The 23011-nt window shown below is 43.2% G+C and overlaps 1 protein-coding gene across 18 annotated transcripts in view; it reads right to left on the minus strand.

Annotated features, from left to right (window-relative positions):
- The window catches only part of RREB1 (ras responsive element binding protein 1), a 174742-nt gene that overhangs the window by 61192 nt on the left and 90539 nt on the right, over window positions 1–23011 (minus strand). For 8 of the 18 annotated variants that reach the window (XM_073224209.1, XM_073224205.1, XM_073224214.1 and 5 more), the window contains 5 exons: window positions 18450–18567; window positions 15111–15232; window positions 14308–14520; window positions 9732–9821; window positions 8557–8720 (listed from right to left, as the gene is read on the minus strand). In XM_073224209.1, coding sequence (XP_073080310.1) covers window positions 8557–8720; window positions 9732–9821; window positions 14308–14478 — 425 coding nt within the window. In that variant the 5' untranslated portion in view covers window positions 14479–14520; window positions 15111–15232; window positions 18450–18567. Of the gene's footprint in view, window positions 1–8556; window positions 8721–9731; window positions 9822–14307; window positions 15233–18449; window positions 18568–21348; window positions 22988–23011 lie in introns of those variants that run through there. The other 10 variants (XM_073224216.1, XM_017664663.3, XM_073224202.1 and 7 more) reach the window with 4 other exon arrangements.

Genomic DNA, 23011 nt, shown 5'->3' on the forward strand with positions numbered 1-23011 from the left:
GAGGAAATAAAACCACAGTAAAGGAAGTAGACCAATTCATTACTAAGCAGACGCAAAATCAAATCAACTACCCCCAAAGTCAGTCACGGGATAGACAAAGAGTACAGAATATGATACCTAACATACAAAGAATTAGAAAAAGGAGGAAAAAAAACATACATTTAGACTATGTTTGTAATAGCATAACAAGTGAGTCAACTTAGACTGTTAGATAGTAAGGGAATTACCCTTGAACCTTCGGTAATCATGAATCTAAAGCCTGCAATGGCAGTAAGTACATACCTGTTGATAATCACCCTAAATGTAAATGGTCTGAATGCACCAATCAAAAGACAAAGAGTCACTGAATGGATAAAAAAATAAAACCCATCTATATGCTGCCTACAAGAGACTCACTTCAAACCCAAAGACATACACAGACTAAAAGTGAATGGATGGAAAAAGATATTTCATGCAAATAATAGGGAGAAAAAAGCAGGAGTTGCAGTACCTGTATCAAAAAAAAAAATAGACTTCAAACAAACAACGTAACAAGAGAAAAAGAAGGATGTTACATAATGATAAAGGGGTCAATACAACAAGAGGATATAACCATTATAAAATCTCCTAACACATGAGCACTTACATATGTGAAACAAATACTAACAGAATTAAAGGGGGAAATAGAATGCAGTGCATTCATTTTTTTTCTTTTTAAAAATTTTTAAAATTTTGGTATCATTACTCTACAATTACATGAGGAACATTATGTTTACTGGACTCCCTCCATCACAAAGTTCCCCCCACATTCCCCATTGCAGTCATTGTCCATCAGCGTAGTAAGATGTTGCAGAATCACTACTTGTCTTCTCTGTGTTGTACAGCCATCCCTGTGCCTCCCTCAACGTTATACATGCTAATCATAATGTCCCCTTTCTTTCCCCTGCTCCCCCGTATCCCTCCCTTCCCACCCATCCTCCCCAGTCCTTTTCCCTTTGGTAACTGTTAGTCCATTCTTGGGTTCTGTGATTCTGCTGCTGCTTTGCTCCTTCAGTTTTTCCTTTGTTCTTACAGTCCACAGATGAGTGAAATCATTTGATACTTGTCTTTCTCTGCCTGGCTTATTTCACTGAGCATAATACCCTCTAGCTCCATTCATGTTGTTGCAAATGGTAGGATTTGTTTTCTTTTTATGGCTGAATAATATTCCCATTACCACATCTTCTTTAACCATTCATCCACCAATGGACACTTAGGTCGCTTCCAATTCTTGGCTATTGTGAATAGTGCTGCGATAAACATAGGGGTGCATTTGTCTTTTTCAAACTGGGCTGCTGTGTTCTTAGGGTAAATTCCTAGGAGTGGAATTTTGTATTTCCATTTTGAGCTTTTTGAGGAACTTCCATATTGCTTTCCACAATGGTTGAAATAGTTTACATTCCCACCAGCAGTGCAGGAGGGTTCCCCTTTCTCCACATCCTTGCCAACAATTGTTGTTGTTTGTCTTTTGCATGGTGGCGATCCTTACTGGTGTAAGGTGATATCTCATTGTGGTTTTAATTTGCATTTCTCTGATGACTACTGATGTGGAGCATCTTTTCATGTGTCTGTTGGCCATCTGAATTTCTTCTTTGGAGAACTGTCTGTTCAGCTCCTCTGACCATTTTTTAATTGGATTATTTGCTTTTTGATTGTTGAGATACGTGAGCTCTTTATATATTTTGGATGTCAACCCTTTATGGGATGTCATTTATGAATATATTCTCCCATACTGTAGGATGCCTTTTTGTTCTATTGGTGGTGTCCTTTGCTGTACAGAAGCTTTTCAGTTTGATGTAGTCCCACTTGTTCATTTTTGCTTTTGTTTCCCTTGCCTGGGGAGATATGTTCATGAAGAAGTTGCTCATGTTTATGTCCAAGAGATTTTTGCCTATGTTTTTTTCTGAGAGTTTTATGGTTTCATGACTTACATTCCGGTCTTTGATCCATTTTGAATTTACTTTTGTGTGTGGGGCTAGACAATGATCCAGTTACATTCTCTTACATGTAGCTGTCCAGTTTTGCCAACACCAGCTGTTGAAGAGGCTGTCATTTCCCCATTGTATGTCCATGGCCCCTTTATCATATATTAATTGACCATATATGTTTGAGTTAATATCTGGACTCTCTATTCTGTAATGCATTCATTTTAGGAGACTTCAACACACCACTCACTCCATAGGACAGATGAACCAGACAGAAAATAAGTAAGGACACAGAGGCACTGAACAACACATTAGAACAGATGGACCCTAAGAGACATCTCCAGAACACTCTACCCAAAAGCAGCAGGATACACACTCTTCTCAAGTGCATATGGAACATTTTCAAGAACAGATCATACACTAGGCCACAAAAATAGCCTCAGCAAATTCAAAAAGACTGAAATTGTACCAATCAGCTTCTCAGACCACAGATGTATGAAATTAGAAATACATAATGCAGAGAAAACAAAAAAGCCCACAAACACATGGAGGCTTAATAACATGTTCCTAAATAATTAATGGATCAATGACCAAATAAAAAATGATCAAGCAATATATGGAGATAAATGACAACAGTAACTCAACATGGCAAAATCTGTGGGATGCAGCGAAGGCTGTGCTAAGAAGGAAGAGTACTGCAACACAGGCCTATCTTAGGAAAGAAGAATGTTCTCATATGAACAGCCTAAACTCACAATTAATGTACTAGAAAAAGAAGAACAAATGAGGCCCAAAGTCAGTAGAAGGAGGGACATAATGAAGATTGTAGCAGAAATAAATAAAATCAAGAAGAATAAAACAAAAGGAAGAATCAATGAAAGCAGTAGCTGGTTTTTTGAGAAAATAAACAAAATAGATAAACCTTTAGCCAGACTTACCAAGAAAAAAAGAGAGTGCACACACATAAAACAGAATCAGAAATGAGAAAAGAAAATCACTAAGGACTCCACTGAAATACAAAGAATTATGAAAAAATACTAGGAAAAATTATATGCTAACAAACTGGATAACCTAGAAGAAATGGACAACTTTCTAGAAAAATACAACCTTCCAAGGCTGACCCAGGAAGAAAACAGAAAATCTGAATAGACCAATTACCAGCAATGAAAGTGAATTGGTAATCAAAAAACTACCTAAGAACAAAATTCCTGAACCAGATGATTTCACTGCTGAATTTTATCAAACATTTAATGAAGACCTAAATACCCATCCTCAAAGTTTTTCAAAATGTAGAAGAGGAGGAAATAGTACCAAACTCATTCTATGAGGCCAGCATCACTCTAATACCAAAACCAGGCAAAGAGACCACAAAAAAAATTACAGATGAATATTCCTGATGCACAGATACAAAAATACTCAACAAAATATTAGCAAATCAAATTCAAAAATATATAAAAAAGATCATCCATCATGATCAAGTAGGATTTATTCCAGGATGCAAGGATGGTACATTTGAAAATCGATCAACATCATCTGCCACATCAACAAAAAGAAGGACAAAAACCACATGATCATCTCTACAGATGCTGAAAAAGCATTTGACAAAATTCAACATCCATTCGTGATAAAAACTCTCAACAAAATGGGTACAGAGGGCAAGTACCTCAACATAATAAAGGCCATATATGAGAAACTCACAGTCAATATCATACTTAACAGAGAAGCTGAAAGCTTTTCCTTTAAGATCGGGAACAAGACAAGGATGCCCACTCTCCCCACTTTTATTCAACATAGTTCTAGAAGTCCTAGCCACAGCAATCAGTCAACACAAAGAAATAAAAGGCATCCAGATTGGCAAGGAAGAAGTTAAACTGTCAATGTTTGCAGATGGCAGATATTGTACATAAAAAACCCTAATGAATCCACTCCAAAAGTACTAGATCTAATATCTGAATTTAGCAAAGTTGCAGGATACAAAATTAATACACAGAAATCTGTTACATTCCTGTACACTAATGATGAACTAGCAGAAAGAGAAATCAGGAAAACAATTCCAATCACAATTGCATCAAAAAGAATAAAATACCTAGGAATAAACCTAATGAAGGAAGTGAAAGACCTATACTCTGAAAACTACAATACACTCAGGAGAGAAATTAAAGAAGATACTAAAAAATGGAAACAAATCCCGTGCTTATGGATAGGAAGAATTAATATTGTCAAAATGGCCATCCTGCCTAAAGCAATCTACAGATTCAATGCAATCCATATCAAAATACCAACAGCATTCTTCAATGAACTAGCAGAGATAGTTCTAAAATCCATATGGAACCACAAAAGACCCTGAATAGCCAAAGCAATCCTGAGAAGGAAGAATAAAGCTGTGGGGAGTACACTCCCCAACTTCAAGCTCTACTACAAAGCCACAGTAATCAAGACAATTTGGTACTGGCACAAGAATAGACCCACAGATCAATGGAACAGAACAGAGAGCTCAGATATAAACCCAAGCATATATGGTCAATTAATATACAATAAAGGAGCTATGGACATACAATGGGGAAATGACAGGCTCTTTAACAACTGGTGTTGGCAAAATTGGACAGCTACATGCAAGAGAATGAAACTGGATTATTGTCTAACCCCACACACAAAAGTAAACTGAGAATGGATCAAAGACCTGAATGTAAGTTATGAAAGCATAACTCTTACAAAAGACAACATAGGCAAAAATCTCCTGAATATAAACATGAGCAACTTTTTCCTGAACGCATCTCCTTGGGCAAGGGAAACAAAAGTAAAAAATGAACTCATGGGACTACATCAAGCTAAAAAGCTTCTGTATAGTAAAGGACACTATCAGCATGAAAAAAAGGCATCTTACAGTATGGGAGAATATATTTGTAAATGACATATCTGATAAGGGGTTAACATCCAAAATATACAAAGAATGCACATGCCTCAACACCCAAAAGGCAAATAACCTTATTAAAAAATGGGCGGAGCATATGAACAGATACTTCTCCAAAGATGAAATTCAGATGGCCAACAGGCACATGAAAAGATGCTCCACATAGCTAATTATCAGGGAAATGCAAATTAAAACCACAATGAAATATCACCTCACATCAGTCAGGATGGCCAACATTGAAAAGACTAGGAACAACAAATGCTGGCGAGGATGCAGAGAAAGGGGAACCCTTCTACACTGCTGGTGGGAATGTAAACTAGTTTCACCATTTTCGAAAGCAGTATGGAGGTTCCTCAAAAACTAAAAATAGAAATACCATTTGACCCAGGAATTCTACTTCTAGGAATTTATCCATAGAAAACAACTTCTCAGATTCAAAAAGACATATGCATGCCTATGTTTACTGCTGCACTATTTAAAATAGCCAAGATATGGAAGCAACCTAAGTGTCCATCAGTAGATGAATGGATCAAGAAGATGTGGTACATATACACAATGGAATACTATTTGGCCATAAGAAAGAAACAAATCCTACCATTTGCAACAACATGGATGGAGCTAGAGGGTATTATGCTCAGTGAAATAAGTCAGGCAGAGAAAGACAAATACCAAATGATTTCCCTCATTTGTGGAGTACAACAACAAAGGAAAACTGAAGGAACAAAATAGCAGCAGACTCACAGACTCCAAGAAGGGACTAGCAGTATCAAATGGGAGGAGTGGGGGAAGGTGGGTGGGGAGGGAGGGAGAAGGGGACTGTGGGGTATCATGATTGGTGCACATGGTGAGTGTGGGGTTACAGGGAAGACAGTGTAGCTCAGAGAAGACAAATAGTTACTCTGTGGCATCTTACTACACTGATGGACCATGACTGCAATGGGGTATGGGGTGGACTCAATAATAAGGGTGAATGTAGTAACTACATTGTTTTCATTGAAAACCTTCATAGGAGTGTATATCAATGATACCATAATGAAAAAAAAAGCTACAGCAATCAATTCAGTGTTAGGCCTGAAGACAGACATATGGATCAGTGGAACAGGAACTACTAAATCCTTACATGTATGGTCAACTGAATTTTGAGAAGAATGACAAGACAATTCACAGAGAAAGAAAAGTTCTTCTCAACAAATAATACAAAAGTCTGAACTTGGCTCCCTTCCTTACACTACACACAAATACTAACTCAAAATGGATCACAGAGTTAAATGTAAGAAGGAAAATAATGAAATGCATGAGATTCTGCTTCACACCGACTATGATAGCTCTAATGAAAAATATAATAACAAGTGGTGGTGAGGATGTGGAGAAGTTGGAACCCTCAAACATTGCTGGTGGGAATGTTAAAACAGTACAGCTGCTTTGGAAGAAGTTTGGCAGTTCCTCAAAATATTAAACATGGAGTTACCACATGACCCAGCAATTCCACTCCTAGGTACCTAACCAAGAGAAATGAAAATCTATGTCCACACAAAAATATCTATAAAAATGTTTACAGCAACATTATTTATAACAGACAAAAAGTACTAGTGATAATGTCCACCAACTGATGAAGATATAAATGTGGTCTATCCATACAATAGACTATTATTTGACAATAAAAAAAGAATTAAGTACTGATGCATGCTACAACACAGATGAATCTTGAAAACATTATGCTAAGTGGGAGAATCCAGATACACAAAAAAACCACATACCACATATGATATGGTTCCATTTTTATGAAATGTCCAGAATAGGCAAATCAAGACAGAAAGTAGGCTTGTGTTTTCTTAGGGCTGGAGGATGGGAAGCAATGAGAAGTGATGGCTAGTGAGTCAGGGTTTATTTCTGGGATGGTGAAAGTGTCTTACAATGGATGGTCGTGATGGCTGCGCCACTCTCTGAATATGCCGAAACCCACTGAATTGTACAATTAAAATGGGTGAAATGCATGCTATGAATTATATCTCATAAAGGTGTAAAAAACAAATGGAAAGTGCTTGGCCCAGTGTGATACACAGTGCACCACAGCTTCAGCTATGCCCATTTGTAAATGCATCATCAGAGACATCAGAGCTGAAGGCAGGAACTATGCCTTTAATAGGTGTGTTCAACGTGCGCTATACTCAGCCACATGTTGCCTCAAAATGGAAATTTTTCAAATCAGGAGTGATTGGGCCTAAGACCAGAGACGTCTCATGGAGGGTAACTAGTGAGTGGTCAGAGCCAAAGCAGCCGGGAGTTGGGTACTTCTCAGTAATGAGCCCCATGCCTGCTGCCCATTGGGAGCTGGCCCATGGAAGGTTCCACTGAGAGGGGCTCAGTAGGAGAAAGGAGTAAAACGGCCCAGGAAGGGAACAGAAAGTACCTCTAGGACCAGATTTTGAGGGCAAATATGTAAGGGACAAAAGGACTCTTTGGGGGAAGGGGAGAGAGAGGAGGAGCAGGCAAAACAAAACAAAATGGCAAACAGAGGCAAGATGATACCAAGAGGCTAATAATGGTGGTCAAAAAGCAAAAAGGTAAAACACATAATATAATATTAAAAAATGGTAATAGTATTAATTTCCTTCTTTGTATCCAAAAACACTCCTAGGAGGAGATGAGGGGCAAAGAGGATTTAAATTTATACAGAAAATCAAAACGAAGTATTAAAATGTATTTAAAAACTATTAAAAATTTCATTTTAAAGAGGACACTGAGATACCTTTGTTAAGTAACTTGCTCAAGGATGGAAAAACTTGCAAGTGGCAGAGTTGAGATTTGAAATCAGGTGCCTAATTCCAAATCCCAGAAAGGTACCCCTGTATCAGTATGTCCCAAGTACACTGGCAGTCGGTCATAAAATGACTTTAGGCGAAATAAACTGGACAAGCTCATTTTAGAACTTATACATAATAAAATGTTAATTTTACAGTAACTGAAGTTTTCTTTTGAATAAGTATGTACAAGAAAAGTTTAGTCAACTCTGAAAAAGAAAGCAGCATGATGCATGAAAGGAAATATGGAAAAATAAAAATAGACTGATTTTCTGAGAAGGTGGAAATTTTTGTTGCTTTAAAAATTTTTCCTACAGTTCCAATGCCCCTAAAATGTTTGTGGAAAAAAAGGAAGTTTTTCTGTTCTAAACCCTTAAAACATTCTATAAAGTATGTTTTCCATTGGTTTGTCCCACACATTTTTAGTATGCCCACCGCTGAGCTCTTGTACACTTCTGGGTAAGCCTCTCTCTCCCTCAGGAAATAAATTCCTGGCATTTATCAGATTTTTTTTTTTCATTTTACCCTATCTTATCCAAAAGTTCCAGGACCAGGCCATTTACTATTTATTCAAAGGCCCCAGAAAATTTTTGCAAGGAAAAGACCTCAGAGAATCTGGTAGGCACATGCAAATAGTTTTGATAAGGGAAGGGTTACCGTGCAATTCCTTGAGGGCGCCTCTGTATCTGATGAGCTGCCCACTCTGGCACCCCAAAAAGAAACTCCCAATTGGCAGAGGGGAAAGGACTCTGTTTCATCTTAAACATCCCCAAGGGGCCAAAGACCCGCTCAGGGACTTGTTCCCCATAGTCAGACATCTCTAATACACAGAGACAGTATGCAGAGGCCACCTCACCTTCTGTCAGCCTCGAGGCCAGCCACCAGGCCTGTTCTCACCCACCTGTGCATGTTCCCATTGGTGGTGAAAGACTGGCCGCACACCGTGCACTTGTACGGCCTCTCGCCAGAATGCACCAGCATGTGGCGGTCCAGGGAGCTGGCCGAGCTCAGGGACTTCCCGCAGATGCTGCACGAGTGGTCTGCCCCTCCAGTGTCCGTGTTATGCTGCAGAAAGCAACCATCGCAATGTCACTTAAGAAGATGGGTCCAAACCCAGCTATTATGAAATGCAAATTCAGAGCTTTACATAAAACGAGTAAAGCTTCTTAGCTCTTTTTGTTCATTTTAAACAACTTCCTGAATGTCAAAATCTATCAGGAACACAGGCAAATATTTTGTACAATCTTCTATTCATATGTTCCAGTTTTGAAAAATACTTCTTCTGTAAGGCTCCGAGATAGGTAGAGTCTTTGTAGATCTTTTCAGGATACACATAGAGATAAACTGACCACATATATTCACATGAGCAGAAAGACTCTCAGCTACTAAGCAAACACGTGAAATATGGTACTCATACTAAGTCAATGGCCATTCTTCAAGTTTGATGACTCATTCTTGCTGTCAGAGAAAGAGAACTGAAATTTGCACAGTTTAGAGTTCTGGTCCCTGAAATACGTTGAGAAGGAACATTTCTACCCAAACCCAAGTTACTAAATGATGCTATTATTCAGTGCCATGTTATGGTTTTAATATTGTCAATCCTTCAGTGTTCTAGATTCATCAATACTTTGTCATGAGTCAGCCACAGCAAGCAAGGGAGAGGGGTAAGTCTCATAATAAAGGAGGGGAACCGGAAAAGATCCCAAATCAAGTAAATTCCCGGCTGCATGACCTACAGTGATAGCGATATAAAGAACGGGGGTCTACATCTGCAATCTCACTGTACTGCAAGGAGACGGTGACTCCTAACTGACAAGTCACATATGATCAAGTCTTCTGCTGTTATGTGGCCAGTTAACTAGATGTTTGCTAAATTCTAGAAAGACAAACTGTGTTGACCTGGGACTTGTCACAGTAATACAGACACACAAGAATTATTTCATAACCACCCCTCAAAATTACTAAAATGTTTAATCTAAATTAGACACAGCCACAATTCACACATTAAGATCATATCATATTGCCCTCTTTTCGTGAAGAATGATTTAAAACAACAATACAAAAGAAGGCACAAACCTGGCGAATGTGCATAGTTAACTGATGCTGTGTAGTGCAAACCTTCTCACACAGGGGACAGTTATAGGAAGACTTCTCCTCTTTTGTTTCCTGAAAAGATATAATAAAAGGGAGAATCAATTTCAACTCACAGTAAACTAGCGCTTCTTATTTCTGTTACGAGCACCTGGGTCTCGAGCGCTGTAGCAATAGGCCAGCTGAGAGCATGTGCTCTGAGCCTGCCTGGGTATGAGCCTGGCCAAATCGCCATGTGGTCTGCACCCAGTTTCCTCATTTGTAACATGAGAAAAATAACAGCATCTCTCACAGCACACTGTGATGAGGATTAAATTGATTTAATTTAGCACATGTAAAGCACAGAATAGTGCCTGGTACCAGGTAAGTGCTCAATAAATGCTAGTGTTCTTATTAGATGCCATTTAATTAATCATCAGTGATGGTGAGAAACTATACTTCAAGTCATGGCAGATCTAGAAAAGGAATGTATTTCTCTCCAGGCCTGACCCAGGCTCCAGTCATTATTTTCTACCTGGTCTTGAGGCCCCAAGAGCACCGAGAGATAAAGATGTTCTCATGACAAAAGCCACCCTCCCATATGGCATCAACAGGACTCCTCTCCTTGCTGCTAGTGCCTGCCTGAAAGTGCCCGTTAATAATGAGAAGCTGTGACGGGGAATGACAACCCACACTGAAGACTTTAGCCCAGAGGGACAAAAGGCAAAGGGGCTCAGCTCTGTTCTTTCAAATAGGCCAAGTTCCTTCAAGCAATATATTTTACCTTGTTAAGGAAAGGGCAATCTCTGCCACCAGCTAAATGTTACAGCTCTTCCTTCCAAATAATTCCTAGAGAGGTGGATGTGCCTGCCACCGCCTCCCACCCACACAGACACTGAGTACTCCGGGTCTCAGTCCCCATCCCCAAAACCAACAGGATCAAGGACTGGACACTCCCCCAGGAATTTGGAATTGAGATGCTTATAGACACTGATCGGCAGTTTCCAAAGGTCAGTAGAATTACTGGGACAGTTTTTTGAAACACAGCTTTCTAGACTGGACTCACAACATGCTGAATCAGAATTGCTGAGGTGGGGAGAGCTGAACCCCGGGAATGTTTGTTTCACGAGCTTCTGGAGATGCTGATATGAGTCCAGGTGTGGGAATAACTGTGACCATGGGCACCTGAGTTCCAGACCCAGCACCGAGGTGAGCCCAAGCTGCAGGAAAGCATCTGTGGCAGCCAGTGTTAAGGTCACGGGGAGACCCGGGAACTAGAGAGGGGAGGGCATCATCTCGAGGGCTGGACCATCAGGTGCTTTTCACTAGACTTCTTTTCACTCACACTCACACTCACTGGAATGAGTTTCTGTTCCTAGCAAATAATATCAATTATTGAACACTTACAATGTGCTACAATCTGTACATATGGAAAGGACATTTTAGAACCACTAAGAGACAGCCACTATTATGGAACTCACTTCCTGGATGAGGAAACTGGGGCACAGAAAGGCAAAGTAACCTGTCCCAGACCAGAGGACTACTAAATAGCAGACTCAGGACGAAAACCCAGGCCAGCAACTCGACAGCCCAAGCCCCGAAACTCGATGCTATACGAGTCTGATGCAAGAGAGATGAACCCCACGCAACAGAAAGGAAACATCCCTGTGGTTGGCTCATGAGAGGTGATGACGGCAAGTCAGCGTGAAGACTGTCAACACGAATGGCACCAAGGACCCGGTGGCTGGAGTGAATGCGGGATGGTGTCTAGTGCATGGCTGCCTGGAGTGGTTCCCCCTCACCCTTAAAACAGCAGCCAGCCTCATTTTAAGAATACAGACCTTTTTCTAGTCTGTGGCACTGGGTCTGAGAACCAGGTGCTAATATTTGTTCACTCTCAAATTTAAAAAAACTGCAGATATGAATTCTAAGGAAACTGATTAATCCAGCGACAGTTAAAAAAACCTGCCGGTCTCCCCCACCACCCAGTCCTCCCAGGTGTGCGGGCTGGGTGTCTGTCGGGGAGGCTGGGGGCATACCTTCACAGCCCACCCCCCACAGTCAGGGTGGAGCCAGCCAGGAAACACCAAAATCAAAAGTGCTGACAACAAAATAGCAGCACTCACTCTAAAGATGAGGATGTTTCCCAGCTGGGCCAAAACTTAGTCTCTGGGATATTTCTGTGAAATTATTAGATTAGCAGTAACGGAGATTTAAAAGAAAATTTTTTTAAAGGAAGATTCATCGGTTAGATAAATGTCAAAAATCCAGGCCTCCAAGTGGCCAGCCACTTGAGGAGGAAAAAAAAAAAAAATCACCCGGAGGTAGACAGCAGACACACTGAGTAGCTCCTGGGCTAAGCGCTATGGACGCTGGGGTTTATCAGGCCCGGAAGCCAAAGCTCCGTGGAGGCGGGCAGTGGCACGCTGCACAGCATAATGCAGGTCCACGGGATTCACGATGGTCTGCAGGCAGAAGTCTGTGGACTCAGATTGCATTTTTAAAAACAAACTAAACAGCAAAGAGAGCACTGGGATGCTAGAAGGGGCCCCACTGGAGAATTCTGAACCCAGTTACTGCAGCCGTGTGGGTGGAAGGAGTAAACTTCCTGAGCTGACAGATAAAATTAGCAGCTAATGTGATAACTAACCACCCCATAATGAAACAATCTGGCACCCTTGTCACCATCTGCCTGTGGCTAATCTGCCCTGGAATCGGGGAGAGCACCGATGGGCCTTCCCCCGACGGCTCCCTTTCTCAGCCTGCCCATCCCCTCACAGGTAAGGATGCAGCACGCTCTCCCCCACTGCGGTTTGGTTTCTGTAATGCACTGCCTTTCCCATGTTACTTCTGGCCCAGACCTCCCTTTCAAACCCAAAGCCAGTGCCCTGAGGACGCCTGGAGGACGCAGGAGGTAGATGAAAAATGGCCCAGGCACACCTGCACCACTTGCTGCCCAACACCTGCAGAGTCACATCCACCTATCATGCAGGTAGAGGTGTGTGGGTCCCCTCTGTGGCTCTACCTACTGTCCCTGTACCACTGGGAAAGGTCCAGACGGGGACATAGTTGACCTGTGCAGGGGCAATGCTGGACTCTATAAGGAGGGCTCATCCCTACCACACCACTTTCTCCTATAGACCCGAGGCAAGGAGACAATGACCTTGTGTGTCCCATTCACCCTGAAATGCTTGACACCTGGCACAATACTTGGCTGGAAGTAGGAGCCAGGCATGCATTGTGAAATGGGTGGATGGATGGAGAGACGGTTGACAGATGGATGGAGGGACAGGCATGTGAGTGGAAATAAACCTTTTCTTCCCAGAGCTAGCGTTCCTTCTCGACTCAGGCCACAGTCATACAGGCTGAGTATTTTCTCAGGTACCCACAGGAAGAGAGGCACGTGGAGAGAAGGGAAAAAAGAGAGAAGAAGGTATCAATGGTCCAACCCTACAACATCATTTAACTCTGCTGAGTCCTGAGCCTTGAGAAAGGTGTGGAGAAAGCACACACCTCCCACGACACCTCCCACACTGCAGGGGGCTGCAGGCTGGTATGACCTCTCCTGGCAGGGACTTTCTATCCAGGCCGTAATTAATATTCTCCTAAGAATTTATAGAAAATCATCATAGATGTCCTCAGACAATTCTGTGTAAGGGCAGTCACTGCAGGATTATTAATAAAAGAGACAATTAATTCACAAAACCCCCACAGGTTTAGACAAGCTCAGAAGACTGCCTTCTTCCCCAGGATTTGGTGGGACCCTATTAAATCAGTTAAACCAAAAAGAAATGTAGAGTAGTCTGTTCATATGACATGGGTACAGAGAAGAAATGAGAACTGCTCACCCTCTGCCTCTCTCCTTCAGTTGCACCGTACACATTGCTACCAGAATAGCACAACTTTTCAAGGGCCCCATTTGTAAATTAATTAAGAGTCATCTTATTCCCTAATGGAGGAGACACGGACTTTCATAGATTAATCCTTCCCATCCCTGCCCACCACATTCTTTCCCACTTCTCCTGATCTGATGCCCCTTAAAAAGTCAAAAGAACTACACCGCGTCTTACTCAGAATTCTCTGGAGCCGAATTCTGTGCTTTGTCAAGGATGGAAAGCTGAACAGCAGCTCCGGCCCCACCAGTCCTCACTTGCTACTTAATCTGAAGACACTCATTAAAAAAAAGATCAAGGAGGTGTGGCTTCGAAAACCTAATTAACCAGCTGAGTGAATAGGAAAATGAACCATGCTGCAGTAGAGAAGAAAGTAAAGTTCTTCGCTTTGGCCATGATGTGATGAAAGCTTGTGTTCACGTCAAATTACAGGGCACAGAATAAGGGCTCTTTCACCAATATTGACACCAAGGCATTAAAAATTTTCTCCATAAGAGGAAACTGACATAAGCACTGATGTAAGTTTTTAGCTTGCTCTTAAAAATGATTTTGTCCTCCGGGTATGTCCGTTTAGTTCTGAAAACATCCCAGGTTTTGGCTTAGAAAGCTGGGGCTAAAGGGGGACATCCTCCCAGCGTTCTCCTAGACGGAAGCCACCAGATGTCAATGCCTAGCGCCCAAAAGCTTACCTGGTTCCTTCTGCCGATCCGATTTGGTCCTGGAGGCTTCGTGGGGGCCTTGACGCTCTGGGGGCTCCCGCCGTTCTCGGCGACCTTCCCTACACTCATTACCGCGGACATCATGGTGTTGATGGAAGCCAAGTCTGGGCCTTCCAAGCCAACGGGTGAACTTGACGTCATTGGGACAAGGGTTTAAGCTTCTAAGAAGCCTCTGCCATGGAACTGAAAGTCGGAAATTGCTGATGTGATCACTGGGAAGTTCAGGCTCCATCATGGCCAGGTGGCACTGGCCATAGCCACTATAACCAAAGGTCAGGTAGAAACACCTAAAACCCTCCTTCTCCAGCTCAAGCTAAAACCCGTGCCCATAATGACTTAGGCTTTCATCTAAAGGAAGAGTGTCATACCGAACACTAACCAGTCACCTTGCTTCCGTCCCTGGTGATGCCAATACAACTCACCGAGCCAGCCGCATGTGCAGGCCCCTTTGCCCTTCCTAACCTTTGGTAGGCAGAGTGCACAAGGCTAGGCCAGCAGTCAGGAAGCCCAGGGAGCTGCCATTTGGCCAGTACCCCTTACTGACCCAACTCACTGACCTATGTGAAGGTCCCAGGCTTAACAACTCGTGATGAGAACTTGAAGGTTTCACTGAACTCTACTGCTGTACAAGACAGCGGAGAAGCCAACCCTATCAGATTTGTCACCAAATTTCAAATCAACATGAGAGACTGTTTCTTAAAAAATACAAGTAGGTAAAACAACTGTTCCCCAGAAAATGGACAGAAGGAAAACCCAGCCCCACTGCCGATTACCTCCATTTTCTGCCCCAACTGATACACTACGAGACTTTCCCCTGCTATAGCTATCATCCACGCGCAGTAGGACGGGCTTGTGTTCACTTCTTGTTTTCTTCCCTTGGAATCACTCGTTGACACTGGAAGGGAAGCAAAGGCAAAAAGATTCAGTGAATGTCCTTTCACTTAGTAAAGAAAAACTGAAACCGTTCAATTCCCGTCATCTCAGACTACTGTGTTCATGAACACACGGGGAACAAATGAGAGGTGATTTTCTAAGTATTCTCTTCATTCCCAACCACATTCTATGGTTGTTTTCAACCTTAACTGACGCTCCCTACACTGATGTCACCCTCACTCCCAACAGCCAAAACGATTTTGTGGTATTTTACTTGTTGAAGTTCACAGTTAGCCACATACACTGACTTTCCTTTCCTATCTTCCCAGTTCCTCACAAGGACCCCCAGATTCCCACTCGGCCCCCTCCCGCCTCTACCTAGAACTGACGGAAGATAAGGCAGTAAACGAATTCACTTTACTAAAAGGCTTATAGTTCAGAAGGTCACACCTACATGAAACCAGGTACTATGAATAGCATGGCTAAAGGGAAAACTACAACCCATGGCCACATCAAAATTCACTTCTTCAGGCCTTTTCTAGTTCCACTCCTTGCAACTATTAGTATTATGGCTATAGGTATGGCCAGAAATAAGTTTACAGGTAAACTATATCCCTCATTTTGTCTGAGAATATATTCTACAGCTAAAGCCCTGCCAGTAAGCCACATATCCTATTATTCAATGGGGTGCTTAATAAATTCTACAAGCACAAAACTGCAGTCGAAGATCAAGCGCCAGATCTCAGCAATAAAGTAAATACATAGGAACAACACCGGACAGAACATGATTTCTTATGGTTTCCTCCACCAACTTTAGGGGATGTGACCTAGGATATGACAAATGATAATACCCCGAGCAGCTACAAATGTGTCTGCCTACAGCAGAGCAGGAAAGGCCAGGGGATATAACTCTATTAAGTGATGTTGCCATCAGCTGAGTAGTCCCAAGCTAAAATCTTACCAAAAGAGCCGAAGAGCATCTCATGAACAGTACTTTTCTTATCGAGAGAAAAAATGTGCTTTCCATGTTAATAGATATTTTGAAGATACAAACCTAATGATTTTCTAAATGGCAAGTGAAAGGACTGACTGCAGAAATGGACAGCTTAGGACAACTGATCCAGCCTCCCCAGCTTTCCCTGCAAACAGAGGAAAGCTATGTCCAACATTAAAGACAAAAACTTGGTTGTTTTTCCACGAAGTTTCAGCGGGCTAGAAGACCATTAAACTTACTAAAAATTGTGCTACCACCTCCTGTTTTTAGCTGTCTTTGAAAGTTTATTTGGAAGATTTCTCTCTTGGAGAAAACATGCAACATGAGTGCACACAAGTAAGTGTGCATACACATCCACACCTGCTTTCCTTCTTAATGGACTTCTGACAAAAGTCTCATCAATTCCCTAGAACTATTGTAATCAATCAACAAAGAATTATTTGATTCACTAAGTGGACACCTTCAATACCAAAGCCATCTTATTCACTTAAATGTATTTCCTCTATGATATTCATTTAAATGTTATTTCTCCAATGATAAATATATTTATCATTGTACAGCAAACAATAAAATAAATGACTAGCAATCTTCTTTACTGTAATTATGTTATGTCACTCATCCAAAAGAAAGTTAGCCTTTCCACTGATTTGTAGCAGGACTTTTGCTTTGTCCTGTTGCTACACTTAGGCAAGAAAAATGTGGTAGAGTTTACTCAGATCTGGGAATAGGTTAGAGTAAACACCATTAAGAATGTATGTAAAATTATAAGTTACAAGACATATATCCTAATCCTATCATCAAGAAGGGAAAGAAAACGGAGAGGAGGGATATAGTCAATGTGAAAATCAATAAAAATATATTCACTAAATAAAGTCAAATTGCTGGTTACTATTTTTGTCAGTCATGATTATCAAAGACACATTCTGGCAAAGTACCTAAGCATCTTAAATATAAAATACCTAGCAACAGTCATGATAGCTAATCAACGTAAGGGCCAAATGTTCCAACGGGACAGGGAAAAACATCATGCAAACTTGGTTCCCATTCTGTCTGGACAGGAAGACATTTGCTAAATTTGTTCCATTCCTACTTTGGGATAAAGTGTAAAGTGTGGCACTACCCACTAACGATGCCAAGATCACCTACTTTACTTCCTTTTTTTTAGCTTAGATGGAAGTAAACAGCATATGTATTTTTTAAGAGATTCTTCTCATCGCTGATCACAAAGTGCAATTATGAAAAGGAAGCCCCGGCTACTGTGTAAGAGGAATGGAGTCATTGCACTCAGCCCCGGAAAGCTGTTTCAGAAGCAGCCCAAAGCAGCTCCACGGAGCCACTGCCAGATTTCACTCCCGCTCCTCCTGTGCCTTAAGTTCCTCCTGTCTTATACTTGAATTCTCCCTTTGGGAGGATGGAGCAGGGAAGAAGGAAAGAACCTAGCGTAAAACAATGACTTATTGTTCTGTGTTAGAAAAAAAAAATCCACCTTCACGTTTAGGTGCATCTATGCACTGATTTAACCAGAAGCCAGTTAGCCAGTATCAGTCCATTCCACCGACCCCACGCCCAGCCCTGGACTACACCAGAGCAAAGACCCAAACTAACAAACCTGAATTTCTTAGTATGTCAAGGAATGAATGGTAAGCTTAACAGTTTAAGGTCCATTTATAAAACACATTTTTCTTTATGGGTATTTATTTTAATATTTTCATTCTTTCCCTTTTCCTTCCTGACACAGTCCTGCACATCAGCCCCACCACTGCTAATAATAATAATAATAATAATAACAACCAAAACTAAAAATCACTGGCCCCCTTCTAATACAATCTCCTCCAACTGGAACCAAAGAGGACTGGGAATCCAGATGAAGCTCCCAAATCACAGATATGAAAAGAAGTCACCTTATTGACAGGGCCAAGTGGACAGGCCACGTGTTCCAGTTTTTAACACATAGTTTGGATTGGGGCGAGAAGTAGGGAATGGGTGGGTCTGAAGCATTGTTTCCTAGGAGACAAACACTTGGCATCCTCTCCGAGGTTTCTCATCCCACACCTAAGGCCCATTGGGTCAGGAAGAGCTGGCAAGCAGAATCACACTTTCAATGTGCTTTTGCATCAAAGCCTCAGGAGGACCTGGGGAGGAGGCGGGCAGCTCAAAGGGAACACGAAGAGGGAGAAGGAAAGGAAGACAGACTCAACACGCAACGTTATTGTGACTGAAAGAAAGTCAATAAAGTGTAGCTGACCTGTTTCCTTCGCCTTATCAAGCTGGCCCTCCTTACTGAGGAGCTGGCACTGGCTGGGCCCAAATGTGGAGAGGGTCACACCTCAAAGCCACCACCACTGGAGCAGAGTCAGAGCAACCTAGAGGAATAAGGAAAGGTACCATTAAGAGGGAGTCAAGACCAGAAACGATCCTGTCTCTGTATCACTCTCTCCACTTAACACCAGTAGTCACAAATCAAGGTGGGTAGAATATGCCCCATCCCCTGTTTGCATTTAGCAGCAAGCTTCCCGTTCCTTGGTTGATTCCAGAGCTGTCCATTAGCGTCTGAGCAGACCAACTAGTGGAGTGAGCCTTGTGCAGACAAGAACTGCCCGAAGTGCTCCAGCATCGTCAAGGACAGCATCATGTGAGAATGCCATGGCATGGACCGGGGGCTCCAGGTGGTGCTTGACGGCATGTTAAAGCGGGTGCTGATGGGCCGCCAGTTAAAGGGCTGAAAGAACAAGACAGCACTAAGTGCTATCAGGAACAGGCAGGAAGTGAGTTGAGAAAGCAAAAAATATGGAACTTTTTTTTAAAAACAGTCCTTTAACGCAAAGGAGAGAGTATGACACCTTTCCCTGAGTGATGGGGGAAGTGTCCCTAGCGGTTCAAACAGGACCAAATGCCTATCTGTCCTTTTCTGTACCAGGTAAAGAAAACTTCTCACTACACACACCCTTCAAGGGTTTGAGAAAGTAAGAGCACCAAGCCACATGCCATCTCTGCAAACAGCACCCATAGCTAAACTGGAGGGTGCAAAACTGGGAGAAAACTTAAAATGCTGCCTGGACAAACACTGGCTTCATATATTTTCTTATTTTCATCCCCTTTCAGAGTGTCTGGGAAAAAGCTGCCCCATCACGCCACAGGCCCTGTTATCATCTTGGCTTTGACTCTGTCCACACACAGTGGGCACCTAAGAGGGGCAGATCCCTGCTTGCCTGGTGTGCACGGTGGGCAAGGGCCCCCAGCCCACAACTATCAGAGCAGCTTCTCACCGGTCTCTGACCCAGGGATGTTTCTCTTTATACCTCACTGCTTCCATTCTCCATCTTTCTTCTTTGTCCCTTTCTCTTTTCAAAAGCACTTTGGCTTTTGACCAAAGTATCAGGAAACAAGGAGTGACTCAAAGGGGATGACTCCTGAATGGGACAGAGACCCCTTCAGCCTAGATGAATGAACCCTTGTTACTAGACAGGAATCCTCAATGTTTTTTTGGGGGGGGGGCAAGATACTTCTTGAGGATCCGATGAAAATAATGGACCCCCACACAGAGAAAAATGCACATGCTCCATACCTGTGTCTTACACTTGAGTTCTCCCTTTGGGAGGATGGAGCAGGGAAGAAGGGAAGAACTACCCAAGGTAGTTGAAAGAGTCAAGGACCTCAGAAACTCATCCCAAGATATGCAGGATAAGAACCCTGGTTTTACTTGACATATAACCCACCGTCCTTTAAACTATGAAAAAGTCAGTTTTATTAAAATTCCAGTGAAGTTCCAGAAATGCATAAACAAAACATCCTTTCAGATCACCCACACCCATCTAAACTTAAAGATAATTACAGTGAAATTAAATACTGGTAAAAAAAAAAGCAAAATTCTTTCATTTTTAAGTTAACAGTACACTTTATTAGGGAGAAAGTCTGGAGAGGAATAGCTCACGTTTTTTTTCTAGAAACTGCCAAGATCTCCAAATAAGCAAAGTGAACTATGTTCTATACATAATTAATAAAAACACATGTCAGAGAGATGTCTCTGGAATTAAAACTCTCCAGAATATAATTAAGGCTCTCATTAAAATTTGGACCCACTCCCTCCCCTCATTTACAAAGGATACTTTAAAAAGTCCACCAAGTAACCTCAACACACTCAGAAGGGACAGGGGAGACTCAACCTGGCAGACTTGACCCTGAAACTTTCACCCTCTGGTCTTGGATGCAAAGGATTTGAATACTGAGAATGTCTTGCGATTAAGATGAATAACAAGAGTTGCTATTCTGTTTGTTTTGGGTTCCAGCAGGCCTGAGGGATTCACAGAACTCGGTGAGTGGAAAAGTACAGGACAGTTCTAGGAAGAAAATTCAAGATACCCCTTACCTCTATCACCACCGCCTCAGGGACAAAGAAAAAGACAAGACCAGTAAGGAGAAACTGTGTCCTACAAAATGACTCCAGTAGGGGAATGTGAAGCACATGGGCCAGGAATCTGGAGGGGTGGGTCTCTGGCCCGGGAGGGAGCATACTGAATTTCTGGATTAGCGTTCCCCACAGGCTTTGCCCAGATCCACTGGCAGCAGGATGCTCGGAGAGGGCAGAGGTCCATCTGTGTGTGAGGATGAGGGGGTGGGGAAGGCCGGCCCCCAGCCGGAGAAGATAAGGGACAATGCTCTGTAGGGCCAGGAAGAAAAGATTAAAGAGCCTGTCTCCAGGTCCCATGAGATAGCAAAGGACAGATCAAAGATAAAAGGGAAGATGGTCTAGAAACAAAGCCTCTCAGCTTCTGAAAACCTGGAGCCTTCTAGGTGAAATCTACAATCTGTCCTAAGGCCTCAGGAGAGGTGGGGTAAGTTTAGATCCTTCTGATGACAGTGGAGGCCCACAGATCCTCTAATAGTGCGCTTTACAACCCGGAGCCAGGAGGTAGGGGCTGCGCCTCCACAGGTGCTCACAAATACTTGGGATGGTTGATCCACTGATTGGGACAGACTAGTGAACAGCAAGCTAGGCCGGCTTGAGCCAGCTTGGGATAGGCTGGGTTCGAGTTGAGAGTGGGATACTAAAAAAAGTGTCCTGAGCTGCTAGAGGGCTTAACAAGTAGCAGGGAATATTCTTCACCAGCCCTGGCTAGACCCGGGACAAAACCAACCAGACTAACCAGACTAGGTGTCGCTCTCCCCAGCAATCAATGCCTGTCCTCCCTCTGTCTGCAAAGCTCGAGGCAAAACCGTCTCCTCTAATCAGGACAGCCCTGCGTGTGCTCTGAAGGCTGACAGCTGTGACGAGGGCTCAAGAGTTCCAGGAAGTTGATGTGTTTCTTGGCTTAGGGTTCAGTCTATGCCTTGGATAGGGCGGCAACCCGTGCAAGCAGCCTCCCCCCTCGCTGGCATGGGCTTTGCTCAAACGGAGCCGTAAGTGTCACACGGAACGTTCAAGCAGCCTGGTGAGCTGCTCCAGCCAGTTCTGGATCTTCTCCCCTGAATGAGGAAGGCCCTGCCAAGAAGAGAGCCACATGCAGCGGGGAGGTGAAGGTGGAACCCTTTTTTCCATGATCACGTATGTGAGCCGCCCCTTGGGTTGTCTTGAGCTCTGCCCCAAAATATCTCCCATCTCCCATCCCCTCAAGGTTACAGGAAACGGTCAGACTTTAAAACCTGCCATTTGAAGCTCCCCCTGCTCTGGCCTCAGTGTACTTTCTAGTCATCCTGCCCACCAGTCGCCACAGTGACCTCTCTGTTCAGCTTCTTCCCCCAGAACATGTCTGCACTCCTCCCGATCCCATCTCTCAAGGGCCACTTGCCACCCAAAGCCTCCGTGATCCCCACCACCCTGAGGATCTTTGTTCCAAACTCTCTGCGATGCTAATAATTATGAGAATGGCGGCAGCTAACAATTTTTGAACACTGCTCACCACATGCTAAATAAGTGCGCCACCCCAATAATCCTCCTGACCACCACCTCATGGGGATTAGTCCTGCCGTGCAGATGAGGTGTAAGACCATGGTGGTAGGCAATGTGGATCCCGTTTCTAAATTCCGCTGCTCCCGACACAGGCTTGAGAGAACATCTGCGCTCCCTCAGTCATATTCCCTGATTCTCACAAAGTACTGCATTGCTTCTGCCCTTCCACACTGCTTAGGCCGGCCTGCCCACTCCACCGCTGCTTTGCCCTCTCCGGCAGGAGGCAGGCCTGGGCTTCCACCCCAGATACCAAGCTCACCGCACAGGCAAGAGTTTGCAGCCACTCTCTGCCCTTGCAGAGCAAAGGGATGGGGGCTCCACATCCCACCCCCTTGTGTTCCTGAAGTAGGAAGAGGCCTGGAAGGAGGCCACCAGGCTCTGCCTGAAACCGCAGACAGCCCAGTCTCGTCCCAGTGGTGGGATCAACCTGACCAACCAACGTGAACCCAAGCTCTGGGTTACTTCTGCTTCCATGCACACCAGATGTAGGCCAGGAGCAGGAGGACGCTTTGGCTGGGAAGCCCACACTTTCAGGGTCTGGGTTCCAACAAGGTATGGGAAGGAAGCAGTCGGGGTTGGAGAAGGGGAGTGAGCAGCCAAAACTGCATAAATCAAAAAGTCGGCAAACACTATGCAGAGGAAACCTTACAGTCTCAGCTCATCAGTGGGGAGTTCTACTACTGACCCTTCCAGCACAACCAACCCAAAGAATGCATCATAGACCTTTGTTAGAAATGCAGATTCCCAATTTATCAAAGTATTGTGCTGTACACCTTAAACTTACACAGTACTGTATGTTACTTTTATCTCAATAACACTGAATGGAGAAAGAAATGCAGATTCCTGGGCCCCACCCACAA

Source organism: Manis javanica, chromosome 16 (assembly GCF_040802235.1).
Source record: "Manis javanica isolate MJ-LG chromosome 16, MJ_LKY, whole genome shotgun sequence".
Classification (NCBI taxonomy): Eukaryota; Metazoa; Chordata; class Mammalia; order Pholidota; family Manidae; genus Manis; species Manis javanica.